Source organism: Haliaeetus albicilla, chromosome 19 (assembly GCF_947461875.1).
Source record: "Haliaeetus albicilla chromosome 19, bHalAlb1.1, whole genome shotgun sequence".
In the NCBI taxonomy this organism is placed as follows: Eukaryota; Metazoa; Chordata; class Aves; order Accipitriformes; family Accipitridae; genus Haliaeetus; species Haliaeetus albicilla.
In genome coordinates this window covers 21,184,407-21,205,824 of record NC_091501.1, presented here as the reverse complement: position 1 = coordinate 21,205,824, position 21,418 = coordinate 21,184,407, and the positions used below count along the sequence as shown (strand labels likewise).

The following is a 21,418-nucleotide window of genomic DNA, read 5'->3' as shown; positions in this document are numbered from 1 at the left end:
GCTGGAGGTGGAGAGGATGCGAACAGACCAGGTAGCCAGAATGGAGTGCTGGATGAGGCCTTACTCTACATATCATCCATAACCTCTAAATGACTGAGTTTAAGCACAAGTTTCAGTCCATGGGAGACTAAAATGTCATATGCCTCAAGCAGGGAACAGAAAGGCTGCAGTGCATTAAGGACTAGCAGTGACCATAGAGGTGCTACTTGGGACTGGATTCAGGCCTTTCTGTTCCTCTATACATGAGAACTACAAGACATTTGAGTACAGAACATCACCCCTCAGCTCCCAGATCTTCTTCCTAGCCCCATATGCATGTGCCACATGGTTAAATAGCAGTGCTCCAGCCAGCTATGGCAGCAGCAAGAGTATTCTCCTGTTTCATGACTTGGCTTTTGTCTCTGCCAGTTCAAGAGAGATGGCTTCTGATTTCTAAGTTACTATTGAGAAATATTGCTCAGCTGCATCATTGCTATTTGGCCTATCAGGTCTCATTTGGTATGTTTACTTTCACTATTACATTAGATACGGCATTTTGTATTTCATTTCCTTATTCTCCCACACACACACCCCAGGGAGAACTGAGCTGAAAGTGAGGTCTCTTCTTGCTTACTGTTTGACCACAGACTAATTTGCTAGGCAAATATGACTTAAAAGAATGGCTTGAAATAAAAATGTCGTCATAGCATTATAGATAAGCAGAATCTAGACAACCGGCCAGGTGTCCAGAGCCTCTGTTTTCTGTGCCCAAGTCACAGCAGCTCTTGCCAGACACTGCCAGGGTGCAGCAAGGGCCAGCTACTCCCTAAAGGATGAGGAGCCGAGTCAAGCAAGATAAAGCAGACAGCAAGGAAGGAGCCTTGCTAGCCAGGACCTGTCCCAGTGTACCCAGAAAAGGAGAGCAGGGCAGGCCCAGGGCTAGCAGCCAGGATCAACCAAGAGTCAGATTTTCAGGCAGGTTCATGCTGATCAGGCAGGTCCTAGGTCAAGCTGGGAAGTCAATCCTCAGGTCAGGATCAGGTCCTGTGATGGCAACCAAGGTCACATACAGACACGGTGATCACCGGCCTGGTCCACAGAGATGAGACAGGTCTGAGGTCAACCCTGAAAATCAGTTCACAGGTCAGGAAACAGATCAACAGGCTCCATGGCTGGCCACGGGCATGGACATAGGCACGGGTGGGAGAGATGGAGACAAGCACACCTATGCCATAGCTCAGGCAGGGACTAATAGCGCAGACCTGAGCTTAAATGGAGCTCCTGGGCCATCTGTGGGCAGTGTGTCAGTGGAAGCCCCAAGTGAGGGTCATCAAGGCAACTAAGGGTTTTTTAATGCCCTCAGGGCCCTGAGAGACACACACCATCATAATTGCCCTCAGTTTTTATTGTGAAAACAATTTTGGGTTCTTGCTTGCTTGTGACATAGGAATGTCACAGCCTTGCTTTGACCAAGAGCTGGTTACAATACAGACAGGGGCTGAGTGTGGTAAGTCAAGGCCAACAGGACAATATAAACAAAAATTCAGCATAACGAGCCTTGGCATGGACAGTACATCAACAAGCGACAGAACCATCCCCAAAGCTGCTGGGCAGGTATACTGTGATATCATTTGATTGGCAGCCTGTGCCAACAACTAGCTACAAGGACCTTCAACAGTAGAGATTGAGGCGAGACACTTGGTTTACTTCATAAATTGAGTTTAGCGGTTTCACACTGTCTGTGTTTCTCTTACCCCAATAACAACTTGTGTGATCAATTGTCTCTGCCTCTTTAAGACCAGCTTGAAAGCATCAGCTCCTAAACTTGTAAGATGTAAAGACCCATATATAAACAGGAGGACACATTACCAAAGTGGCCATTACTTAATTGAGGAGCAGTGCTGCCATTTTGTGAGTTACAGGTTGTCACCTCTTTTTTTCCATCAGCCAGATTGTCTTTAGGCTAGACTGGTCGAAAACTCTGAGTAATTCTATTGACTATGTTAAAAGATTAGCAATACAAATGAGAGAAGAATCAGGCCCAATCATAGCTTTATAATTTAATGACTAAAATGGGTATAAGTCAATGAATATTTATCCTAGTCTTGCAAAAATAACCTAGCATCAGGAATAAGGGATGGAGAGAGGTTCTATTCCCAAGCACTTGGTACGGACAGCAGGGCTTGTACCTTTGCACAGTACAGAGGAGCGAACAAGCGGACAGAGGAGCAAACAACCCAGCCAGACAACTGCAAGGGGTACAACTGCGTTCCTACCGTTCTTTGTGCAGCCTAACATGCGTTGCTTTTCAAGGATTTTCCAGTGGATACATCTAGTGGTCCAGTTCCAGGACGGGCTTGAGGATAAAAATACTTTCTTACTTCTTTTAGCCAGCTGAGTGGAGCTGCTGAAATGCAATGACCACAGATACTGAAATTATCATTCCACAGTCACACCGTTTGGTGGATGGAGGATTTGCTTCTGTTGAATGGAGCATCTGGGGATGTTTTAAGTTGCTCTTTTAAGATCAAGTGCTGCTGCCAGTTACATGTTATAGCTCCCACTGAGCCAGTGGAAAATTCTCAGGCTAGCACAGCCTTTCAAATGCAGACAAGTGTTTCAGTGATTAATGATGAGACATTTGTATAGCAAGAACTGGCACTTACTGTGATTAGTTGATCAGTTTAAAACAGAGACAAGTGCTTATTTACATGGCAAGCTGTGAACTTCTGGAATCTGCTGCCCCAGTAAACTGTGGACACAGATGGCAGGACAGGGCCAAAAGAAATCTGAGAAATTCATGGTATTCAAGCCCATAAACAGACACTAAAGGGAAGATGCGGAGTTCCCAACCACAGTCATTGTGGGTATTGAGGTAATGTGACTGGATCATAATGAACCACAAATAGTGGCCAGGCTTGTCTGCTTTCCCTAAAAAGCATGTCCTCCTGCCACTACTAGATACAGTGTCTGGACTATGCTTTCTGCCCCGATGGGGCATTTTCTGTGGTTTTACGTTCACTTTTGTTCCTTTTGCAGCATGAGGTAGGAGACAAGGATAGCCGAGAGGACAGTACGTCTCCACAAATGTACCTTTTGGCAGACCGACCTCTTGCCAGAGATTCATTTTTCCAACAGTCAAGGAAATAGCCTGTTTTCATCAAAATGCCTCAGTTGAAGTAAGTTACAGTGAATTAATCAACTGTTTGGGTGCTAATTTAGCAGTCCTCTTTCAGTAGCCTTTTCCCATCAGCCTGTGCACCACTGGGCCACATCAGAGGAATAACAATGTTAGCAGAGTACTGGGCCTGGGACACTGGTCCCCATTCTGGCTGGTACCTGCCTCCATTTCTACATCCAGAAATTTCTCATCGGGGATATGTAGCACTGTCCAGTATGCTCAAGACTCCCAGTAACAAGCTGTCTTTCCAGGATATTGGTGGCTTTTAGAAACCGGGGAATGTTAGCAACATTTTATGATTGTTATCTTCTACATACAAGCAGTAAGGCAGCTGGCCATCTTCTGTGGGTGAAACCTCTTAGTAGAGGATCAGAGATAACATTGGTCCCTTACTTGATGAGGTTGGTCACTTCACAAATAGAGACGTAGACAAAGCGGAGACGTTTAATACCTTCTTCACCTCTGTCTTTAACACTGATGATGGGCCCTGGGACCCCCGGAGCCCTGTGATGGCAGACCGTGACTGGGGGGGATGAAAAACTCCCAGCCGACCCTGAACTTGTTCAAGACTTGCTGCTCCAGCTGGATGCACATAAATCTATGGGGCCTCATGGGATTTGTCCCAGAGTACTGAAAGAGCTGGCTGATGTCATTGCAGGACCTCGCTCCATTACTTTTCAATGGTCCTGGGAGTCTGGAGAGATCCCAGTCCACTGGGAGCTGGCAAATGTTGTCCCAATTTTCAAAAAGGGTAAGAAGGAAGACCCTGGTAATCACAGGCCTGTCAGTCTCACTTCATTGCCTGGTAAAATTGTGGAGAAGGTTATTCCGGGATTTACTGAAAAACCCTTGAGAGACAACACAGGCATTGGTCATAGCCAGCACGGGTTCATGAGGGGAAAGTCCAGCTTAACCGGCTTAATTTCCTTTTATGGCAAGGTCACCCATGTAGTTAACCAAGGGAAGCCAGGAGATGTGGTAGGTTTGGATTTTAGCAAAGCTTTCGATACTGTCTCTCACAGTATCCTTCTGGACAAACTGTCCAGCACACAGCTAGACAAGTCCATCACACGTTGGGTGAGCAATTGGCTGATGGGTCGGGCTCAAAGGGTTATAGTACATGGGGTTACAGCAGGCTGGCAACCAGTCACCAGTTGCGTTCAACTCTAGGTTTCTGCTGAATTGATAAGCCGAAAGATGGGTTCCTCTATAAAAGTACTTTTTATTAATAGCGCTACAGCTCAAGGTGGGTGCCTCCAAAGAGGGACCTTGAATGAAGAAATCCCTCAGCAATTATACCCTTACAATCTAAATTCTCCACCCCTCATGCAACAGTTTGGACCAGTAGTAATATTAGGGACTGGGGTCTTCCCATTCTTCATTGGGTCCCTACATTGGGTCTAGGCAGGCCGTTTGTTTTCTTATCTCTAAGGTTCCAGCTTTTGTTAATGAATGTAGCTTCCTTATATTCTGCCTTGAACCAGCTCCGGAGCCTTCTTTTACTTGACTAGGTAAAAGTTCAACATATCTAGCTGAAAGTTCACAGCTTGCGGCCTAAGGCTTCAGCAAATTTAGCTACTAATGCTAAGCAAGTTATGCTAAACAAGTTTTATGTAAGTAGTACACCAAACCGTACAACAGGAGGAAATGGAATGAAGCTGTGTCAGGGGAAATTCAGCTTGGACATTAGGAAAAGGTTCTTCACTGAGAGGGTGGTCAGTCACCAGAACAGCCTCCCCACGGAAGTGGTCATGGCACCAAGCCTGTCAGAGTTCAAGGAGCATCTGGACGACACTTTTAGTCATATCGTTTAGTTTTAGGTAGTCCTGCGAGGAGCAGGGAGTTGGACTCAATGATCCTCATGGGTGCCTTCCAAGCTGAGATATTCTATTAATGGAAGATCCTGAAATTAAAATAAAAATATGATGTTTAGATCCTTTAACAATTGCACTTTGGACTTGCTGTGATTTGAAATGGACATAGCAGGAGAAGTCTATTACTTGTAATAGCCCAGAATATTTCTTTTCCACAGATGCCATATAAAATGGATTTCCCAGATGTTCAATGACCTACTTAGCCATAGATTTCTTTCATTCTGTTTCGCTAAAAATAGCATTTGTCAGAAAACTCTAATATATTGAAATAAAAATGCTGCAGAACTTATATGAGTTTTGCTAGATTGTTTTTGTACATGGTCCTTCCAGGCCAAGGATGTGGACCTATTCATTCAAGCAGGGTCGCTTGTCTCCAGGGGCACAAACTTTGAGCACCATTGGTGAACACACTCTCTCTTCTCTCTCCTGCCTTTCAGTAGGTCTGGCACAAAACAAAAACAAAGGTTGGATTTTCCCAGGGGACAGGCATTCTCTTTTGAACAGCTTTTCTCATCTCGCAGAAACGGTACCCTTTGGACCAGCCAGGGAAGTTGCTGAATCAAACCTGGAAGGGACTTTAATGAAGAATATAGGGGCCCAGTGACCGAAAGGGGGTGTAAGACCACTGCAGATATTGACAGAAAGCAGCTGAGTAGCATCATTTGGTGAACAAAAACCCATGCTCGGATCCAGATTAGAAAGGAATCTGATGGAGGGTTTCTGGGATGAGACTGGAGTTTCAGCTGGTAATCAAAGGATTTCCCGCTCTGGAGCCTGAAGGAGAGAAGCTACACTCTTAGCCTTTGCTTTGTAATATGATGGAAGAAAATCCACAGTGCTTCTCTCCCAATGGGACAGGATAGTTCCTATGATTTTACTATATTACTTTTTCCTAAAACATGCTGCAGCACTCTTTAAACTGCAACTAGGTATGAACAGCTTCTTTCCTGCTCTTTACAGCTCAGTGACCCCAGACTGCAAATCATTGCATGTGGTTCCCCCTATCCCTCAGAGTCTACGAACCTCAAAGATGTTCTTGAGCTTCAAACGATTCACTTCTACCGCCAATTGAAAGTCCACAGTCTGGAAACCACCATCAGCACCTCCTTGGATAAAGTTTTTCCAACAGTCAGTATAGTCTGGAGAAATGGAAGCAAAATGACAAACTTCAGTTTATTCAGATACCAGACAAACTCAGGCAACAAGACTTTTTAACCTCTTCCTTGTGCCCATGACACAGAGACAGCTTGGCCATGGACAGGCCATCTGATGCATGCTCTCCACTCCATATTTGGAACCAATGCCATTTTCTCTGGGCATTTTTTTCTCTCTCTCTTATCAGCAGCGGGCCCTATCACCCAGCCTTATCCCAGCAGCTGCATTTAGTCCCCTAGGACCAGGGAGAAGCACCCTGTCTCCCATTTCCTCAGGAGTGACAGAAAGATGGTGTCTCTAAACAAGGGAAAAATTTCATACAGGTCTGGTTGCTTAGAGTCCTGTCCCCCTTCTCCTGCGATATTTGAACATCTTTTTTTGAATGTGACAGTGACTGAATGATGATGGGTATGCCCCCAAAGAACCTGGGCAGCACACTGGGCACAGCAGCAAGCCCATAACAGATTCAGCCATGCATAAAGCCCACCAGTTCACCCCTTCCCAGTCCCACAAAGCACGGGAAACCTTGCCTTTCGTTTCCATGACAGCAATGGTTACTTTGGCCAAGCTCACAAGGTTCTTCAGACCTTGGCGGACTTTTTCATCTTCTGCGTAATAAACCCGTGCTACATGTATGTCTATGTTCACATTTGAATGCTTCTTTAAGAATTTCAGTATTTTATGGCAGCAGTCTGCACAGGGGCTCCAGGACAAGTACCAGGTGATGGAACAGTTGACATAATTATTGGATCTTTTCATCTTAAAGATCTTCTCCAGGAAGTAGACTTCAGCATGGTAACGATCCTTTCTGACCCAGTGTATCCAAGGTGTGCCGGTCTCACCCCACTGCAGTTTGCATAGTAGGTATGTGTCCCGTGGAGTATTACGGGGGTCAAAATGATTCTTTAACGCCTTCTTAGATACATACATGCTGAAACAGAAGAGAAACTTCAAGGAATGACTGGTTACAACTTTGTTTTCGGTAGCTCTCCTGTACAAAAGAAGGCGAAGGGTGGAGGAAATGAGAGAACCGAGAAGGGCAAAACATGAGAGCAATGCAAGGGAAATGGAGAGGTAGACACCACGCAGTAGTTAAAGGAACCAAACCCTGAACCACCTAATCCTCCCTTTGTCTGCAGCTGCATGCAGAACTTCCATCTCCTCACCCCTTCCTATGGCTGTTCTCTTCCTCATCACGTAAGTATTTCTAAAAGCTTTCTATATGTTTTTATGTGACAGACATTTTTCCAAGGCTCCTATGTAGCCCTTTTCAATGTAGGGAGCCGTTGCAAGTTTTGTAAAAACTGAGAAAATTAAAAGAAAGCAAATAAAACCACTGATAAATTATAAAGCTAAGTATTTCTCCTTATTGGATTCTCTTGTTTGTATTTTCATAAGGATTAGCACAGTCAGCACAATCCTACTTGAGAGAAGGAAAAAGTGCTCTACACAAAAAGATGTGTCTCCCAAGAATGACATTTTCTGACAGATAGTCCATCTCTTAGATCCAAATCTATTCAGCTCAGAGCAGAGCTCTAAATATTGTCAATTAAGTAACTGTACAAAGACTGCCAGTGTTGGTTGTGAATGTATCCTTTATATCAGTAATTATCCATGATACATAAATGATATATGAAGTCACTGTTGGCACTTTGTAGCCTTTGTACAATTGCTTTATATAGAGATTTATATGAGAATGCACTTCAGATAGACACATATTTTTCCACATCAGAGTAATTCAGAATAAATCTAGTAGACAACTGGACAGGCTCTTAACAGAGAAGCAATAAGCCTGTAGATTGTTTTACAGATTAGCACCCACCAATAACCAAAAAAACCACTATCTGAACTAAGGACAAATGAAATCTTGCAGCTCAAGCTGTTGTCACATATTATCATCACTTATGTAAAGAAGCATCTCATTTTTCTGAGTCAATCAGAAGGCTTTTTCTTACCCTGTCTCCTTCCTCATCCCAGCCTCCTATGCATTAAAATACATATGTACACAAACCAGTTTGTAAACTAGAGAGTGTATCTCTGTTTACCATGCAAACTCTGTGTATATAAACCACAGAAACTATGCATGCAGATTTCTTTATCAGACTTTCTATTGAATTTATGTAAATGTAGTAAATGTAAATGTCACCAAATGTTTAAATCTGGCACAGGAATAACTTTTTTTTATTATAGTTAAGTCCTTTAGTATGTTATTAAAAAAAAACAACCAAGAGAGACAAAAGTGAAGCACAGGCTTAATGTTCATTTTTTCTCATTTGGGGTGCTAAAAGAGATGGTTTTTTTCTATTTCTATTATGTTATTTGGAAGTTAGTGCCTATTAGCTTAAATTTCTTTAAAACTTGATGATTAGGGAACATATATATATAAAAAATAAGTATATGTACATAATAGATGTACATAATGTATGTACATATGTGCATAAAACATGTACATAATATATGTAATGTGCATGTGTGTATATATACAGGGAATATAGTGACAGTGGTTGAAGTTCACCAAAGAAAATACATTGAACTCCCAATACTCAAGCCCAATCAGTTAATCTAATTCTTACAGGAGGTATCTTTAAGGTTTTGGAAAGCAGTGTTACAACAGATTTGTTCAAAGGTATCTGTAGTGGTTGCCATCTGATTATAACACAAAGACAAGTTAAAATTTCCAGGTCTTACCTAAACCGGTCTTAGGCACCCTCTTGCCTGTGTCTTGACCACAAAATACTGCACTTTGGATAAGCTATTGCAGCGGCTGTCCTGTGCATATTTTCAGGGACATAAAGCCATTTCTTTAGAACAATATTGCAATACACTAATTTTCAAGATATAGCCACTTAAAGATGTATTCAGCCAAGTGAAATTTATTGTGTAATCAGCTTAATGCAATATAAACAAAAGTCTGCATTCTTATAAATATCTGCTACAGATATAACTTGCCATTTTTTAAATAATGGATTAATGTAAATTTAAACACCTCTAACACAAGGATTGACAAGAAATTTAAAAAACGTCGTAAAACATTGCCACACTATAGAATATATACAGAATCCCAGCACCTACTCCCTTTTCTCCCCAAACCAGGTAAGAAAATACTTAAAATAAGTTCTGAGTTTACAGATAAATTGCCCAAAGCCATGCAATCACTTTAATTCTTTTATTTGTACAGCTATCACAAACAGTCCTTGCTATTCAGCATAGTTATGTGCAGTACACATATACACATGGAGCCAAACTCAGAAAAATCAAGCACTTAATAGCTGGTTCCTTGAGACAAATACAAGACAAAATTAGGAGTTAGCAAATAAAACAAACAAACAATCAAAAAGTCCTAATACTTTTTTAGTTTCCTTTCTAAATTTGGTTCATCAGTCTCATGAAGGTGAACCTGTAACCCTCTCAGAATTTAAGAGCTGGAGAGAAGTACACCACCTGTGAAGACTGAGTATTTGAAAGGTGATTTCCACCCAAAAAAGTTTAGAGGAGTTAGGGGAAAAAATGGCAGAGGGATGACAGCCAACATAACTGTCTCCTAGGCTTTATCTTCTTTTCCATTAATATGCAGCTGCTGTGTAAATGTGCATTAAACCCTGAAAACTTATTGACTGATTACAAATATCTTTTAAAATGTGTTATTTATATCTTTTCTATTGTCCCATCATCCATAACTTGAACAGGAATGCAATGAGTTTATTTTAAAAATGTACTAATTTTACAAAAACAGCTCCTAAAACTAGTATCTTATTAAAACTTTGTGTAATAAACTGCACCATTATAGATATTTAATAATTTTCCTTCCTTCCTCTAACACTTTTTATTAGGAACTATTTAAAATTGTGCTCATTGCAAGATAATAATAGTAATAATGATAATATCTAAAAATGTACAAGCATAGCTATGTCAAGACTTCTTTAATCTGCGTTTTTCTTCCATTGCTAACGCTTTGCACAGCCAACGCACTTCTTTACTAAACTCTGCATTGAAACTTTTTTTTCCGCTCTATTGCACAGAAAATGTCTGGCCTGACACTTCCTGTTTATTTTAGGGCACAATAGCTGTTTCAAGACCTGCAAGTCGAGCAGGGAAGGGCGCTTTTGGATTTTCTTGCTGCCCAGTGTTGGGGTGAGGCAGCTCCTGCCTTAGCCCTTCCCCAATTCAGCCCCATCTTTCACCCATTTCTATCAGCGCCTTTTATTCCCTGCTGGTTTATGGCTCCCGTGACAGTTTTATACCGGCAGGAACTTCCCCGACGAGCTCAGACTTTGGTGCTGCAGCCACAGCAGGGACCAGGGCTCCCACTCGGGTACGCTGGCACCAGTGTCGCCCTTGCCCTTCCCCACGCAGGGCAGAGACCTTGCCCAGACAGAAAGCACACCCCTGGGGTGACAAAGGGAGGGGGTCCCCTTGAGTTGGAGCAACGACAACACAGAGCTGAAGCTGGGGGGGGGGGGGGGTTGGTCAGCAATTTTGGTTTTTCTTACCCTTTCAGCTTTTTCTTGTACATGGCTTCTCCTCTTCTCCTCTGCCCGTGAACCCTCCTTTGGTGCTGTCCTGCTTTCTGTTTCTGTTCCTGCAGCAGGGCCGATGATGAGAGCACACCCCCAGGCTTCACTGGCTCGGGGTGATGTAAGAGGAAAGGGAAAAAACTGGTTTGACCACGGTTGCTACCACATAATGACACTTCTTTATAAATCTGCCCTTAGCAGTGCTTTTTCCTCACCCTTTAGCTGGGGAGTGAGGGCTGATAGGTGTTTCCAGTTAAAAATGTAATAATTGGACAATCTCTTTGAAGCCTGTTTGAAGTTTGAAAGGTATGATAATGCTTTGTCAGCAGAAAAATGAGATTTATTATTCTGTGCAGGAAACTCCCGCTGGTGGTGCAGCTGTCTGTGTGGCATGCAGGCCTTTCCTCCGAAGCACCCAAAACTCGCCTCTGTGGAAAGCATGGTGGTTCAGCCTCATGCATCGCAAGATCTTTCCGTGCTGTCAGAGCTGCGTCAAGGACGAAGTGCTCACAAATACCTCCGATAAGAGACTTCACTCACAAGGTATCGGCAAAGCTTACTCATCTTCCCTGCCAAACCCAGAAGGTGGAGAGTTCCCCCCATGGAGGAAGAGAGGGGACCATGTCTTGGGAGCCTTGCAGAAGACATGGCACTTGAGGAGCTGGTGATGTCGAACAGCCCATGTCTGCTCTCTTGGGCATTGTGCTTAGGGACTGAGAAGCCCATACATTACTAATGTAATCTGATTTATATACACAGGTCTGTGCTGTGCCGTGCAGCATGGCCATCAGGCTGTGTCCCTAGACATGTCCCTTGGCCGCAGGATAAACTTAGCTGGTGGATTGCAACAGAGGAGCCTCCAGGCAGCTCCTGCTTGGCACCGGCGATTGCACCACCGGCCTGGCCCTGTCATTATCTACGTGTGCAGCAGGAAGTTGGAACATCCTTTAGGAACAGAATTGCGTTCCTGTAAGAAAATATATAATAGCTGAGATGACCAAAAAGGGGGAGCTTCCCTTCATGAACAGGATGTGCGCAATGTGCCGTGGGAGAATCCATCCGGAGTCTGTCCATCCATCCAGAGTCTGTCCAATGCTGCACGAACGCTGGGTGCCCAGCATCTGAAGGGATGTTAGATTTACTCACTGTCTATATTCCTCTTCTTATTCTGTCTTATTAAAACAAATGTTTTATTAAGCCATTTGTTGTCAGGCCTTTCTTATTGAGATCTAGTAAGTACCCTGCACTATCTCTCTTGCACATAAGCGGTCCTGGCCAGGCCACCGAGATGCACACACCTTGGTGCTGGTGAGTATATGGATAAGAGTGCAAGGGGGGCAAAATCCATTTATTTTGAGATTTGTAAAATAAAATCACATTCCCCTTCCTCAAGGTCTTTTTGAGTTTTGTTATACTAATTTCCTGGGGAGACATTTAGGAAAGATAGTAGCTCCCAAGTCCCACAGAGTTACTACTGTTCACCTGCTATGCTAGAAGACCACAGTGCAGCTCAGCAACTTTGCCAGCCCCCTTCTGAAAACACGGCCAAGGCAAAACTAGCAAGACCCACAATCCTAGGGTGACACTGAGGAGCAGGTACAACTACCAGTCACTCAGGAGCTCATATTCTGCTTGCAGATTAACTGCACTGTGGATGCAGGGAGGTTAGCTGGCTCCATGCAAAGTCTGGCTGCGTTCATTAGCTGAGGCACAGGACTGCCTGCTCAGGTCTGGAAACATTACAAATACTTTCACAGGACACCAAGCCTAACCTAACAAAGACCTCCAGATGTGTCTCGAGAGAGTACTGCAAAGACTCTGCAGACTTGTTCCTGAGACTAGGAGTGCAGGGGAGCAGGGGGCAATGACACCCGAGTGACTCCTCATAGACCCATGAAGGGACCAGCTCTGCCTCAAGGTGAGCTATGCCACACTCTGTGTGTGGGCAGCACTCTGTGGTCCAGGAGGGTAGGTTACCTCTGCGGTGACTAAATTAAGCGTTCAAGCTATCTGTACAAGATTCCCTTTATTTCACAAACGGATCAAACTCACATATGTTTCAACAAGGATCTGGAAAGAACTATCGGCATACAGCCAATATTACTAACACAGGAGCGCATATCTGGCTCAGCTGGGATGTTTGCCAGTCCTCAGAAGAGTTAAAGACAAAAACATTCCATACACATACTCGTGACTGTCTTGAGCCACATCTCCCCAGGCATACACCAGGCCATCCTCCGACCTGACCTTGTAAAACTAGTTCTTCAAAGCCTTGGCAAACATGCAGCACAGCAAATTCTAACGTTCACTCTTGAAAACAAATGCCAGGTGTTCTGAGCAGCTCCCACAAGCTCAGGCTCAACACTGCTTGGATGCACAGGGCCAGCTTTGGCCTAGTACAGTGACAGAGCTATTTGGCCCTCCAGGAACCGGCCTTGGGGTTTTTTCCACTACCTGGGGTATCCCAAAACTGCATGAGGATTTTGGTTTCCATTACTCTTTTTATGGAGTACCTGAAGAAAAATTGCTGAGCCCTGTCACTTCTGAGGGACAAGGAGCTTCAGGGATTTCAGGGCTAGTGCTGGAGCTAGTGCCAGGTGTTGACACCAGCTTGTCAAACTCTCTTGGCTTGAGTGCTGGCTGCCTCAGAAACCACTTCTCTCCATGAGGGACAAAGCAAGCACTGTGGGGCTGGCTAACCAATGTACGCCGCCCTCACCTGATGGGCGAACTTTGTGTGTGGCTTGGAAGAGGCTGTAAAGACATGCACGATCAGTGTGTTCATTCTGACATGGTTGGTTGTGCGTGCATTGTAAGTATCTGTGGCAACAGTGCAACTTTCTGAAAGGTGAAAAGGATCAAAGATAATACCAGAAAAGGTCTGCTAGGAATGCAGACATCTGAGGTATTAAATGTGCCACTTCTGTCATTAAAAAAAACCACAAATGGAAGTTTGTGGTGGAAATTCATGAAGCTCAAGGTTGTCATAAACTGACCTACCTTTGACTGAAAAAACTTACATTACTAAGGAATGGGCCTCTTTGGAGATTGAGACACAGAACACTTTTAAGATAAGATGCTGACACTCAGCCTGCAATGGACTGAGTGGAGATTTGATGGGAAAGTTTCCTGCAGGATAACATGCAGTATGCATTTGTTTACATCATCCATTCCAGTGACCCTGCTCTGACAGCAATAAACATCACCTGAGATGAAGTCAAGAGATGGGATAGTACTTTCCTAAACTGCAGCATCTCTGTTCACCAGAATGTGCCTGTCAACAACTTCCTCCAAAGGTGTAAGCAGTATGGGATGGGCTGACACTAAGCAATGCCTGTATCTCTTCTCCAGACGCCATTTCTTATTCCACATATTACTTCACCTCTTGCTCCACAAACCATATTGCTTGTATTTGTGACCCCTGAAAGCCCTTAGTGGACAGACACATGCTCATTGCAACAGCTATCATTTCCTCCAAACATCCAGGGCTTGCGCTGCCTCCTCCTGCTGCTGCAGTGTCTCAGGACTGGATGAAAATGACATGCTGCGCTGCTGAGATAACATGCTAGCCCTCCCACCACAGAGTGGGATGTCTTTACTTCAGGTCATGTCATGGGATGGTGGTTGCCCTCAGAAACAGCCAGTCCCTTCCTGGGAAGTTGCCCAAACATCTGCTCTGTGCAACAGGAGCGCATCCTTGCAATGCACAGCACGAGCCGTGCTCGGTACCACCTGGAGCATCAGCTTCACACCTGCAGGGCACATGCTGGCACAAAATCACAGCTGGGGGGACTCGGCAGAGCCCTGACAGAATGTGGCTGTGGGCCCACACCTGAGCCAGAACAAATCTGCGGCACCTACTGATGACCAACAGGACCGCCTGGGTCTGGCATTAATGGTCAGGGGTCTGCTGGGTAATTAATAAGTATTATTAATTGCAGAGGTCTGAGAGGGTTATAGAGAAAGCAGGTTAGGTAACTAGATTGGTAAACACCCGATGAAGAAAAGAAGAATACGGATGACTTTGATCAATGTGTCCACAATCATTTTGCCTTTTGAGCACTCTGGCCATATTTGTTATTTCAGTGAAAGATTGGATACCACATGATGTGAAAAACGTGATGTGAGATAATCAGCAGGTATGTAACTCAACCAGGAATACAAAACATCTTGTTCTGACAGCTCAGTCATGGGACATGTGAGTCATAATTTTTTAGTTCAATTTATCTCATTCAGTATGCTGCTCTTTATTATTCAGTGAAATAGAAACCATAACATAACTGCATTTTTGTGATTCATTTTCCTCTCTTGAATTTTGTGGAGTATCAGGAAATATTTCCTGTGCACATATTGGATGTTAGTCCCCCAACAGCTGGGCCTTTCTGTTCCCCACGTCTACTTGGGATCTTGTTAAGGAGCCTTTATCACTTCCCAGAGTTGAATAGGACAGGAGAATCTGTACAAGCCGGGAGCTTTATAGGAAACAATTGTCACCAAAACCAGTGTATCTCAAAACTACAGCACTCCCTAGCACATCTCTCTGTACCCTCTTGGGCAATGTTGACCTTTGTTGTCAGGTTCTGAAGTCTTTCCTTACATCTCAGCCCCTCTAGCCTCAGACCTGCGTCACAGCCACTCATCTGACATTATATATTTGTCCAGGCCCCTGGGAAAAAGAACAGGAGGGACAGTTCAGAGCTCAAAAAACAAGAGGCAAATAAATACACCAGAAAAATTACTGATCCCTGTTATTAAGCTTGCTTCCTTTTTTTATAAGGCACATGCTTCCCTAATGATTTTCAAAGAGTTTGAACTGGATGATAAGGGGGGGCAGACAGTGAAATAACTTCTGTTTTGAAAGCTGGTGTTTGAAGAAAGAAAAAAGGGAATGGGAAAAGTCTGTCTAAGCATAAAGGATTTTCCTCACTCTCTTTTCTGCATCATCCAGGTACCATCCGGACGCTTCTCTTTTCACTGCCAAGAGACTGCCCTGGACAATGACACTGCCCTTTGGTTACTCCACCTTATTTAGCTGATCAAGGAAACTCTTCCCATAAAGAGGGAACAGGAGCCAGGCAGAGGCAAAGCAAGCCAGGCTGGGATGGAACGCATCTCTGTGCAGCTCTAGCTGTCCATTTGCAAAGCCCTTCCATGACCAGAGGAATTTCTTGGATTCATTTGTGGTAGTGCTCAGCACTACCCAGCTTCTTCCATGCCAGCCCAGAGGCAGCAGGCAGCTGCCTACACATCTGTGGCACAGCAGTATGAGGGATGAGCCAGCAGAGCTGAGGAGACTCGGGCAGGATTGGCCCCTGCTGTTGCCTGTGGGGCAGCCTGCACTAGGCACAGCCAGCGAGGAATCTGCCTCTGCGTGCTGGGGCCATCACTGCTCCTATCGCCAGCCTGAAAGTGCCCCATCTCGTTCCAGCCCGTGGACAGCCCTTTGCTGCACCAGCACCAATAGCTCTGGGGAAACCCTAGCTGCCCTGTATTTCAACACTAAAGTCTGCAGGCTTCTTTTCAGGCACAAATACACAAGCATCGCGGAGGCAATGTAGCCAGGCAGTGGAATTTGTCTCTGATCTCTATCCCAAAGTCAGCCCTGTGTCCATCTCTTCTCTTGAATCTGCATATCTATCTTCAGAAGGAAAATTCAAGCTGCAGCAGTGGGTAGTAGATGAGTGCAAGGAGAGATGGGGATAAAGAGGTTCTCTAAGGGCATGGTGGCTGTGCAGGGGGTGGTGGGGCCAAGGGTTTTGGCAAAAGCCCATGGCAAGGGAAAAAAATCCCAATTCAGGTGAAATATACTCTGAGACAGGGAATGAGGAAAACTTCATTTTCTTCTCTCTGGCCCCAGTTTGTCCTGGCTCTTTAGCCTTAGAAACTTGAACCAGGACAGCTTTATCTTGACTTCAAGCGACAAACATGTCTATACTGGGATTTCGCAGTCATGCCTAAAGGAGAAGGAGCAGGGTGAGCTGTGAAATGGGCTTAAGTCCAAATCCCAAAACAACAGCCAAAGTTGCTTTATTGGGCTTGCATCGTATCTTTGCAGATGGTTTGAAGCAGGATAGCTCCACTTACTACAGCACAAATTGTTCACAGGGCTGCAGCAGGACTATCCCTGTTCCGCTGCCAGTTACCACCCTTGCAGTTCTGTTGTTGGAAAGGACAGGATGAATGGTCTCCTCTGTAGATTTTTTAATGTTTAATTCTGATCCAGTCAGTTCTGCAAGAGGTAGTAAAAGAGCTTGGACTGCAGCTCTGCAACGGAACAGGTGGGTTTTGGCCAAAAACAACCAGGCACACAAACAAACCAAAATAGAATGCTGCAGTGTGATATGAAACAAAGTATCAGAAACTTGGGAAATTCCATTTTCCCAGAAATACCTTTCCTGGCTGACTTCAGCCAAGCTTGAAGACAGCTGGACAGAAATCAGCAGTTGTTTCCTGAAAAGCATCGCCCTGATATGTTTTTATTCTGACTCACAACACAAACACAGGGTCCCTCCTTCCCTCCCAGTCTCACCCACATTCTGTGTCATTCTCTGAAACAGCTGATAGCCTGTGACACACTGCTGGGATGCCACAGCCAGGTTTAAAAAGGGGTATGAGCCTGAGTAGCACCCAGGAGTGGCTACCCAATTAATCTCCTTTTCAGCCTGGAGAACACTTCCCACAGAAAAAAAGAAAAAAAAAAAAAAATTGAAAACCAAAACTTTCCACAGAAATTTTTTTGTTCTGTCCAAGCAACCTTTCCCTATGAAAGCCAAACAATCTTTGCCAGCTCAGCTCTCATTCCTGCACCCACTGCTGTGTCTCCAAGACAGAGACCAACTCAAAGGGCTGCAGAAACAGATTGGTATTAATTGAGGAGAACAAAAGCTAGGACTAAGCACACATGTGTGGGATTTACATTTTGACAGCTTCATCTTCAGAAGGCTGAGGCTTTTCTTAAACATAGCATTGGACTCTGCTGCTGTAGCAAGTACAGCTCCTACCTTTTCTTCTCCTGCTGTCCCCCACCCCTGTTGCTGCTACTGGGGCAGGAGGGCACTGTTACCTGAGGTGAGTCCGAGTTTTAAATAAGGGGTGGGCACTGTCAAAGCCAAAGGGACTGCTGAGCTGGTTAGTGTCCGTGGCACACTGAAAACAGTATGCATATTCAACATGATAGTGTGGGAAAGTCCTCCTGCCCTCGACAGTGAATGGCCATGAACTGCTAAACCTCACTGTGCTACAGCCACAGAACCTTTGCTTTGTTGGTGCTAATGGACACTCTTTCCTCCTCCAGTCTGGGATGCTGCCATCCTTACTGTCAGGCAGGAAAGGAGTACCTGTGAGGGTGTGCAGCACCACACTAGATAGGTGGATGGAGCTTTCTTCTAAGACACAACATATTTTGACACCAAAAAAAAGAACATCTGCACACATGCAGACATTGAAACATCTGGAAGTTGGAGATTAAGAAACTATTGTTACTTGGGTTCCTCTCAGCATGCAAAGAAGCCTGATGCAATCTGACTGTGATTTAGGAGGCAGAGTTTGAAAGCAGATGAAGCTGCCAGGTTGACACCATCCCCTGGTTTGCTTGGAGAGATTGCCACCATGCCAGAGAACCTGTCACAGCAGCATGGTTGGTGGAAATTTCTCAGCACTGATGTCCTTGACAGCACCCTCAGTGGTGCCAATACCATGCATGCTGAGAGCACCTAACCATCCCCACAATATAAATGGACACTTTTTAAAGAATTCTCAATCATGGGTTTCTCTAGGTTTGCTTTATTAACAACTCAGAGTTGGGCCACCACCACAGTGAATGGCAACCCTCCAAAAGTTTCTCAGTCTTATATACCTTTTTACCACTCATTATCTGAGTCCAAAATCTTTGTAAGTTTTCAGTGGAATCTTCGTTCCCAGGTCTTATCGTTCATCAAAGTCCTTTAATTAGTTCTTGTCTCAGTTCTCTCGTCTTGTCTGGTCCCAGTTCTCATCTTTGAGATTTCAAGGTCTGCCTCGGGTCAGTCATCTCCTGTTCAGTTTACCTTGAAGTCCCATACCTGCACAATTCTGAGAAAACCCTCAAGTTGTTCCATTAACTATTACACATCTACCTCTATAAGCTCTGCATGTTTTAATCTTTTGCCAGCAAAGCACCTGCTTCTTGCTGATTTTTCATCTTTTGTTCAACCTGTCTCTACTGATTAGCTTGACTGGGTTTTAAACCAGTCCTGGGTTGGGGCTATACAGGGGGGGCAGGCTGAAAACACTGTTCATGGCCTGTTGAGCAGCTCTGTTGCATCTCATATTTTCCAGGTAACTCATTCTAATATTAAATCTATTGACTTGTTCTACACAATAATGAAGGAGGATCATAAAACAACAAGAGAATTCTCCCTCTCCATGAAAAAAAAAAAAAAGCATTAATAAAAAGAAAACAGAAAGGTGCAAAGCAGAGGTCTGCTCTACCCTGGTATGGTACCTGCATCCTTGTAGCTGATGGCAGCTACAGTTGCAGTCATATTGGTGCAAGCAACAGGTGCATCAAAATCAACTCTATCAGCAGCTGTGTTTGTCTTCAGATGAAGTTTGCTTTGGTTACTGGCCAGAGACTGCTGCACATCACACAGAAGCAAGGAGATGCAGAGTCATGAAGGACAAAAATACAGGGAGATGAGAAACTTAAATGGCAGGCCATCTGGAGAACAAAATGAACAGGAAAAAATACAGGAGAGAAATAAAAGCAAATAAGAGGGAGAACAAGAATAAGCAGAAAAACCTGAGGGCAGATCAGAGATACGTCAGGCACAGGAGGCTCCCCTGGAATGCCACACTTCCATCCAGTCTGTGTGAGGGGAAGAAAATGCTGAATACTCCATGCTACGAGGCTCACTCATCCTATGCGCAGAGAAGACAGACCAGAAGAGCATGACAGGTGGTGGGAGGAAAGGAAATTCTTCTCCTAGCTCAACTGAAGCCTTTAATCTTTGCCAGCTTAACTTCTGGCATATACCCCAGCACTGCTGGGAACTGTTAGCAACAACTTCATCCTGAAGCCCGGGAGTTCAGCCTCATTTCATATAGTCTGCTTGATTTCCAGGCTAATGAGCCCTCCAAGAGCTCAGGCCATGTACCCTTGCAGTTTACACCCTACAGATTAAGATCTTCAGAACCCATTTTAGCTGAAGGGCTTATTTGCACAGGACATTTCCCCCACTTGTGGCCTTTATCATACAGGTATCTGACTAGTGGAAACTCTAGTGTGTGAGCCCCTTACCTGCAGCACAGGTAGCAAAAACAGCACCCATGGAGAATTTGAATGGCCTGCAGCAAAGCCAGGAGCTGCTAACTGTGTCATGCTGAAAGAAATGTAAGAGTAAGAAGAGTAGTGAGTCTCAGCTGCCACTGAGAACAGAACAGCTGAGTCAACACCTCTGCAAGATTTCTAGTGGCACATTCAGTCTTTCCTTTGCAAAAAAGACAGTTACAGTCTGGCACGTCACCCTAGAAAGGATGCTAGTCCCTCCCTCTGTGCAAACAAGCAAAGATGTGCATTTTGCACCAATTAAGCTAGGCCCAGCTTGGAGCCAGTTAAGTTCATGCCAATGCAAATACCATTTTATAGAGGTTGTGTCTGGGACTTGCTGCCAACAACAGAAATCCTGTCCAAAACACAGGTGCAGGTGAGTGCTATGAGCCTGAAGAACAGCAATCAAGCAGGGAAGAGCAGAAACGCACAAGAACCATTGTACAGGGAGCGAAGGTATGTTTTCAAGCTTTTATTTTTGGATGCAAAATGAGTAAATGGAATTTCCTGGATTTCTGTGCTGTCACGGCTGATATCACCGCATACCTTGTTCAGTTTCACAACACTCTCTGGATGTCTTGCGAAGGTACCTGAAATTGCTCTCTCAGAAATAGCTTTCAGGAGCCGATCCTGTTACAAATGAATTGGCAAAACAGAAGGAGAATAAAGCAAGAAAGCTCCCGCCACTAAATTCCCCAAGATTTTACTCATGTGATAGCGGTGGACAATGCTATGAAAGAAAACGTGCAGCGCTCCCCCTTCCGAGGAGCGGGACTTCTTCATCTGGATGACTTTTTGCCCGTTCGTCCTGTCCCTCAGCTGCAGCTCAGCTCTTGTTTTGAGGTGGGGAAAGGGTTGTTTGTGCGTGGGAAGAGAGGCCCGAGTTCGTAAAAGACCTCTGCAGTTCAAGCCTGCCTCACCCCATGCATGAAGCAGCCATTACGGAGATCTGCGCCCGTGACCAAGAGGAACCTGTCAGCCGCTGAGGCAGGGCGCAGTTTTCCCCTCACGAAGCTGGAGATCTCCCGGAGACTGCCACGGAGAGGCGGGAAGAAGGGAGGCGGGAAAAACGCCCCGCCGCGTACCTCAGCCCTGGGTCCCACAGGGCGCTGGGGCACCCCGGCCGAGCCCGCCATCTCCCCGGGCTCTCCGCACCCACTGCCTCTCGGTACCACCTCGCCCTGCTGGGGGGGGGCAGCGGTTATGGGGGTAACCTACGCCATCTCCCCTCACTGCCTCTGCCTCCTCCAGTCCTTCTCCTCCCGGTCCCCTCACCGGCTTTCCTTCCAACCCACCTCACTTGCCACGTACTCAACCACGACCAAGGCGGAGGCGCAGCCTACCACCGCCCTCGCCACCCCGCAGGCTCCGAGGCAGCCCGGCGGGCGGGCACCCCCCCGCGGTCCGC

At 45.1% G+C, this 21,418-nt stretch overlaps 1 protein-coding gene and 1 long non-coding RNA gene across 2 annotated transcripts; both read right to left on the bottom strand.

Moving 5' to 3' along the window:
• Positions 1 to 4,362: 4,362 nt before the first annotated feature.
• On the bottom strand, positions 4,363 to 13,488 carry LOC104323322 (DNA dC->dU-editing enzyme APOBEC-3H). The gene is made up of 5 exons (XM_009926937.2): positions 13,423 to 13,488; positions 10,680 to 10,891; positions 6,720 to 7,120; positions 6,058 to 6,173; positions 4,363 to 5,063 (listed from the first exon to the last, which is right to left on the bottom strand). The coding sequence occupies exons 1-5, from the start codon at positions 13,486 to 13,488 to the stop codon at positions 5,010 to 5,012; spliced, it is 849 nt and encodes a 282-aa protein (XP_009925239.2). The 3' UTR covers positions 4,363 to 5,009.
• A 4,392-nt stretch (positions 13,489 to 17,880) lies between these two features.
• LOC138690013 (uncharacterized) lies at positions 17,881 to 21,418 on the bottom strand. The gene is made up of 3 exons (XR_011328788.1): positions 21,306 to 21,418; positions 19,981 to 20,062; positions 17,881 to 18,773 (listed from the first exon to the last, which is right to left on the bottom strand). It is a non-coding gene; the product is annotated as an uncharacterized lncRNA (long non-coding RNA).

Bases quoted from the DNA above. Each gene is read 5' to 3' on its own strand.
- LOC104323322 (XM_009926937.2), bottom strand. From the start codon at position 13,488: ATGAACACACTGATCGTGCATGTCTTTACAGCCTCTTCCAAGCCACAC. The intron at 10,892-13,422 runs GTGAGGGCGGCG...TGCTAAGGGCAG, and splicing joins ACACAAAGTTCGCCCATCAG to ATTTATAAAGAAGTGTCATT. The intron at 5,064-6,057 runs GTTCGTAGACTC...TTTTAATTTCAG, and splicing joins AGCTCAAGAACATCTTTGAG to GATCTTCCATTAATAGAATA.